This window comes from Brassica napus, chromosome A1 (genome assembly GCF_020379485.1).
Source record: "Brassica napus cultivar Da-Ae chromosome A1, Da-Ae, whole genome shotgun sequence".
In the NCBI taxonomy this organism is placed as follows: Eukaryota; Viridiplantae; Streptophyta; class Magnoliopsida; order Brassicales; family Brassicaceae; genus Brassica; species Brassica napus.
This window is the reverse complement of record NC_063434.1, coordinates 11,091,389-11,098,578: the sequence shown is the minus strand read 5'-3', so window position 1 is coordinate 11,098,578 and position 7,190 is coordinate 11,091,389. Positions and strand designations below refer to the sequence as shown.

Sequence of the window (7,190 nt, the reverse complement as noted above, 5' to 3'; positions counted from 1 at the left end):
AAGGGTTTTTGATAAAAGGTAATTTCTCTTCGTGTGTATACTTTTTTGTTCTTTTTCGTGTGTATACTTTACGTATATAATTTTGGTTAAAAGAAATTGAAATATGGAAAATCATTATGCTCATGCCTTCATCAAAATGATGGGTGGCTGTCCATTGATATTTGTAATACTTTCTTTTTTCTAACTAAAATGTATACAAGTCTTTTACTATGATGATGTCAAATTAACATGTCAATAAAAAAAAAAAAAAAATATATATATATATATATATATATTCAACATACATTAAGTAGCAAAACAATTTAGTTAACTGTAATATGTTTATTTACAAGCAAAATTATTCTCATGCGGATCAATACTACACTACAAGGAAAAGTTTGATTTCTGACCACCAAATCCAATAGAAATTGGTCAAAACAACGAGTTTTTGTCCAATCTCTGACCACATAAAGTCCTCGGAAAAGCTCCGTCAAAATAGAGCAAAATAATGTTTTTCATTATATCGGAGAGATTTCTTCACATATATATTTTGAAGTTTTAACTGATTTGATTTTTTCAGTTATAAAGTTTCTCAGAATCCTATGTCCATATTTTTACTTGACAGTTGATACTAAGAAAAGGGTCGAACTTCTGTTTAAGTGCAAGCAGAGTTGACTTCAACTGATTAAGAGATGCTCGACAATAATTTTCTTTGTTTAAAGTCAAAGTTCACCAAATTTGAAGTTATGAATGTTTTTGTTTAAATAAAACTAAACCCCACCAAGGTTTAGATATTAAAGAGAAAGAAAATAAAGAAGCAGCAACAAATGTCAATGTCTGCATCATTTATTGAAACGATAAACATTTATAACCAAGATCAGCCAAAACATAACAACTGCATAAGAGCTTTTATGGAAACATGAAACACGTGAGTAGGCTCACACCAAACGAATCACGTTCCATTTCCACGTCAAACCCTTTTTGCGTTGCACCCTAAACGCTCGAATCTGTCTGCAAATTAAAAGATTTCTTTTCAGTTACTCTTAAATATAAATCATGCTTACATATACAGTAATAGGAAAATAACACATTATATATCTATATTGATGGTTATTTTATCACCTGATTCTTTTGTCCATATGCAAAGGCACAGGTAGGGGGAAGTTCCTTGCTAGGTGTTCTCTGAAAATATTTGGGTTTCAAATTCTCAATTGCCGCTATTCTTCTTTTATCTGGGCTTGCTTCTTGCTGTGTAATATTTATATAAATATATGTTTTAATTACTTTCACATGCCAAAAAGAAAAATAGATGTATCAATGATTTCAAGTTAGGTAAACTAATAAACCTTGTGTAAAGCCCAGTCTGCAGAATCAAACCAAGTACGTTTAGGATCCTACATTGTTTAGAAAAAAAACTCTTTACGACTTAAATCACACGATATATATATATATATACATATGAAAATTGTGGGTTACTTGGAGATATTCACCTGCGAGATAAGAGGCTTTTTCTTTAGCACAAGTCCACGGTATTTGTTTGCACCAGAGGCAGACTAAGGACACAACAAATACATTCAATCAATTTTGATATTAAAAATCTATAGGTTTTTCTTTTGTTAGATATTAAAATCTATTGTCACGTTTAAAATCTAATGAGATAACAAATACATTCAATCAGCATGATAGTGATAGTTTGCCGACAAATACTAAACCAAAAGCAATCTCCACAGTGGTGTTTAATTTGGGTATATACCAATAGGTTAAAAAGAATTTCAATGTCATAAACTGATTCTCAAGAATCCGAAGGTCACAGTCGGATAATAACAAATAATTTTCAAAAACAAAAAGAAAAAGACATCATTTTCAAAACATAAAAGAAATAGACCAAAGCGAAATATGCGGACCGGATCAAACTGGAGACGAAGATCCGGGTGCAAACACAGGTGTCCGAAAACGTACCACGTGACAATTCAAGAGTTTATGAGTCTATCGTTTAAAGTCGTCCATGCTATCAAAATATCTCAATCTAAGATTTTTTATTACAAAATGGTTATGTTCTTGTAAGAAATATCACCCATCAGACAAAACAACAAACACACTCCAGTTTCTGACCTATTTGACAGAATCTATAGTTTAAAGATTTTAAGACATATTTTAATATTTAATTTTGACCAGAATATAAAGTAAAACAAAAACACTGTTTGAATGGTAAACATAACATGAAAACAAACGTGTACGCCGTCGTCAAATCACCGACGATTAGGTTTGATAATTCACCAAAAAAATATTTTTGACTTACTAATCCGACCTAATTATCATAACAACTATGATATCGTAGTCAAAACTATTCTTAATATTACAAAATAATGGATTTACATTTCATAAATCTTTGTTCATTGATACCCAGATTTTATTATATCTTTAGAATTGTAAAGATTAATTCAAAAATGAATTATATTGCACAACATCATGAAACTATATAGCAAATCAAATAATTACATCCTTAATTTAATTGATCTTTATTAATTACCTCTTCTTGTTGAGTGGATAAGACATCATCGACTATGTTGTTCTTCGTCGCCATTTCGCTCGAACCTTTTGCCTTTGTTTCGTCCTGATCGAATCAATTTAAGAAAACAACAATCAATTAAGTTATTAATCTCAAAACAAAATCTACATTTGTGTGCAAAACCCTAATTAAGTCTAACGAAGAAGTTGATTAGAGTTAGAGACATAGAGACAGAGACCTTAAGAGAGTTTCAGAGACAGGGAAATATGAGGAAGACGGTGAGAGATAAGAATTATATATATACACACACAGCACACACGCGCGTAGTAATCACGCACATAAACCAAGCATCATCCACATGTGGACTTGTTAGATTTTTTTGCTCTTGGTAATTAAGTTTAACACACTGTTTTTATCTTATCATTTAATTACATTTTCTAATTGGTTCTTGTATGGCCATCTGGCCTTAATCCTGATTCTTTTATCTAAATATTGTATTCATATCCAATCATACGAGGACATGATAACATAAAATCTATCTATCTTGAAACCAATTACAAAAGTTGAGTATATATTATGATATCTCTAAATGTTTAAAGGCATTTACATTATTGTTTTATATTAATATATTTAAGTCAGATTTTATGTCATTAGTTTCTTTTAAGTACTTGGTACATTACGATGTGGAAATCTATCCTAATCTTTATGCAAATGTCAATACTTGGGTTTTGATCTTGGTATGCTTTAAATGTTTAGTGGTTTACTTGTGGTTTGGTGTGCATGTTTGGTTAGTTTAAGCCAACGCATGGTATGTAGGAAAGTTACATGATGAAACTCATCAAAGTGATCAGGTAAGGTACAAGCCTACAAGTACAACTAATGCTTATCTGATTACCGAAATGCTAATCCAGACAATGTGCCTTTTTTACTAGGACGAAACTGAGAGGTATAATGTAATGTAGCATTCACAATCATTTTCAGCTTGGTAACCATTCTTAGACAATCTACTGTTTTCAGGAATGCTTAGTTAGCCTCTCTTCTCTTAACAGATCTTCTCGGTGCTTTCATGTTTGGTCATCCTACATGGTTTGGTTATAATATATATGTTAAATTTCTTTTGAGTACATGGTTTAAATACGTGAGCAAGAGAATGAGTGTTTATCTTCTTGTTTTCAACAAGATTGGGTGGCCCTTTTAAGTTTAGAGTGTAATGAGGGTTTATCCTGGTCTAAGAGATAAAAGTTTGTGGGAGCTCTGTGGAATATTAGAGGTTATCAATGATGAAGTTCTATTTTATATTTGGAATTTTAGTTTCACTGAAAGTTTAAACGAAGCAAAAGCAATCAGTCACATGTAGGCAATGGAATGTTATGAGAGTAGTCATCATTTGATAAGACTATTTTCTCATCAGTTAATCATCCTTCCGATTGGTCTGTGTTTCGGGCTCAGGCGTTTGATTTGAGGAATAGCTTTGCGGAAGTTTAGTAGTGATGTTTTCAAATAGGTGTGCTTCACTGGTCGTGAAAATTGTTTCTAAGGAGATGATATCTCAATTATATGTTGCAGTGGGAGCACTAGATTGGCTCAAGGATTTGATAATGGCTACAAAACCTCTCCCTTGATGTGAGAGGTTGGTGTTGTTGGTTTCGTGTTTTACATTGGAGTTTCTTTCGATTATCATGGTCTGTTTTCTTGGATAGCTATGGTTTTGGTATTGACATTTTTGGCATATATATCTTGTACGGTTTTGTACAAGGTGGTTGATGGAGATCAATCAAAAACTGATAAGGGTAAGGCTGACTTGACATGGGCAAAGGAGGATCAAACCGGATGTTGTTAGTCAAAAGAAGATAATCAATCTGGAAGATCAAGTGGAGATGCAATGCTGATGGAAAAAAAAGTCAAGGAATGGATCGAGGAGATGGAAGTGAAGAGACAAAGCAACCAGACTTGGCCAACTTGCTCATCATTCCAAGGAATGTAAAGGAAAGTATTTAAAACTAGTTGAATCTGGTTTGATATGTCTTACCTTGTTGAACTGATACACTTGTGTTTTTGTTTGTTGTTGCTTGAGAGAGGAAGAGTTTGGAGCACAAAGTTGGTCATGAATCACAACAAGGACGAGCTTAGCTATTGGAAGCTTCAAGCGACTTCAACTCAAGGTGATGGTTGAACAAAGCAGAATTCTACCTTGCTACACAAGGCGGCCATGATCAAAGGTCTAGGACTCCATTAAGATGATCCTAAGATTATTGACCTATTCGACCAATTAATCCTTAAACCATGGAGTATATACTGTACTAGTTTACCTAACTTGTTTTATTTCAAAACTTTTCCACACTTAGGTTTTATTGTTTTAATAAAGTAGATCTTCATGGTTCCAAATTTGACATCCGGATTTCCTAGGTCAAACTTGAAACAGAATTTTGAAATAGATGAAGAGACTTTAGTTCAGCAAAATCTGCCAAGAAGTTAGCAAATACTACACATTAAAAGCTATAAAAATAAATACATCAAACTAATTTAGTATTTTATTTTTATTTAGTATTTTTTATTTTAAATAATACCATCAAACTATAAAAATAAATACATCAAACTCGTCTACCAAATCATCATCTTTGATTTTCTCTACAATATCATTTTCAATTGATTATCGTAGTCCGTTTGATACCTAGTTGGTGAAGAAAATGAATGTGTCTCTAAATATTTACAACAACACTAATAAATAACAATTTTGTAAACATAATGAAATTGGAATAATAAATTCCTAAAATAATATTAAATATTAGTAATAACCAGTGTTTTGTGTGGAATGAGACATTTTATAAAAATATTTGTTAAATAAATCTGGTTTTCTTTAAAATATTTTAAATAATAATAAAAATATAAAATATGTTTAATGATTGAAATAAGTTATAATTACATAAATATTTATTTTTATCAATTGAAGTATGATACATATTTCTAAAAGTTTTGAAATTAAAATATTTTATAAAATTTTATATGTTATATAGTTCAATTTAAATGACATTAATATATACATGTATATATATATAATTTAGATATCTATTAAGTGAGACTTCGTACGCATATAGTTATATAATTATTTATATCTTCTTATAAAAAAAATTGTAAACCATTGATCACAATTTTTAAAAATTTGAGCCTTTTAACAGTTTTAATAATTTATATTCATTTTTTAAAATTCAAAATACAACATATACAAAAAATCTAAATTTTATTTTAATAATATAAAATTAAACAAAAATTATAGAAGGTACGCAATTTGTTATCAAATCTAAATTTTTCAATATCATTAATTTCATACATATTTTAATAAATTAATTCTGTAATTTTTATTTAAGAAATAAAAAAGAAGACATTTTTGCAGATTACGAATTAATGTTATAGTTAGTTTAATGAGAATTATAACATATGGTTAGATGGACCAAATTATGATCATGTATTGTAATAATTCTTCTAATTTAGCCATATTTTCATAGTGATTCTAAGAATCATTCTAATAATAGTGATATTCTAGTGATAGTGATGACAATTAGCATAACTCACATGTTAAAATGAGTTTGCAATTAAAAAATTTAAATATAAGAAATTAAAACATCGATCAACATCTACTTTCCAAAGATAGAAATGCTATTTACTTTTTAGATTAACTAGGTAGTCGTCCGCGTTACGCGCGGATAATTGATTAAAAAGTTCTGTTGCAACCAAATTTTGTTGTTTGAATACCAACAAATATCCAAGTGGTCTTCTATGTAATGAATGATCTCTTGGTTTCTGCACGTGAGTTTGAGTTGCAGAATTACTTTCCTTAAAAAGAATCAATTTGGATGAAGTATAGATAGCCTGACTTATAAATGACATATCTCATAAACCATTACTCCTTTTGGTATGAAACCAATTCGCGGCGTGCTCTGGTTGAGTTGAGAATCTATAGCAACTGGTTTCACAGTTAAACTCTTCATGGTCACAGAGATATCCTTCTTTGAATGCACCTATGTCGCTGTTGGCTCCAGTGTAACTTGTATGGTTGATCTCATGAGCTGGTGGTCCAGCTACTGACTTGAGGTCCTCATCATTTTGTTGTTGTAAGATCTAAAGTAGAGCGATGACTTCGTGTATGGGAGTTTAGTTTTTTTCTCCACATAAAACTTTGTATGATGTCAATGTTGTTGGTGTTAAAGTAGAAGGAAGTTTTTAGTGTTGTTACAAAGAAAAGTTTCTGTAATAACAAAAGAAAAAAGAGTAAATAGATTAGTATAAATTTAAATGAGATATCTTGTTTGGATACTATAAGGAATCATTCTTAGGTAATATAAATTGTGTTCGAGTGTGTCATAGTAATATGAACTATCTTATATATTAAAACAGAAGTCACAACCTTGATTCATGTGTGATTTTTTTAAAAATGAACCTAATAGACCTATTCATAGAAATTCATACTATATTTTAATTCAGACTAATAATAAATATAATTTTTAAAATATTTTAATCATAGTATCTTTTGATATCTTTTCATTTTAAATATAAATATATATATTTTAAAATTTTAACAAATCTGTTTAAAAAGATTTTTACAAGATCTTCATTTTTGAAATTATATTTAAATATTTTCACTAATTTCGAAATTAGTTTAAAATATTATTATACATTAATATATTCAGTTATATAAAATGAAAAA

At 29.7% G+C, this 7,190-nt stretch overlaps 1 protein-coding gene across 1 annotated transcript; it reads right to left on the bottom strand.

The window, feature by feature from the left end:
* Positions 1–672: 672 nt before the first annotated feature.
* Positions 673–2,794, bottom strand: LOC106376232. Its single transcript, XM_013816302.3, has 6 exons — positions 2,727–2,794; positions 2,510–2,593; positions 1,470–1,532; positions 1,326–1,373; positions 1,102–1,227; positions 673–990 (listed from the first exon to the last, which is right to left on the bottom strand). Exons 2-6 carry the CDS (start codon positions 2,561–2,563, stop codon positions 973–975), a joined length of 309 nt encoding a protein of 102 aa, XP_013671756.1. The 5' UTR covers positions 2,564–2,593; positions 2,727–2,794; the 3' UTR covers positions 673–972.
* Between the last annotated feature and the right edge of the window lie 4,396 nt (positions 2,795–7,190).

What these genes read in the sequence shown, in the direction of transcription:
- LOC106376232 (XM_013816302.3), bottom strand. Translation starts at nt 2,563, where the DNA reads ATGGCGACGAAGAACAACATAGTCGATGATGTCTTATCCACTCAACAA. An exon ending in TATCCACTCAACAAGAAGAG is followed by an intron (nt 1,533 to 2,509) that starts GTAATTAATAAA and finishes TTGTGTCCTTAG; the next exon opens with TCTGCCTCTGGTGCAAACAA. An exon ending in AAAAGCCTCTTATCTCGCAG is followed by an intron (nt 1,374 to 1,469) that starts GTGAATATCTCC and finishes TAAACAATGTAG; the next exon opens with GATCCTAAACGTACTTGGTT.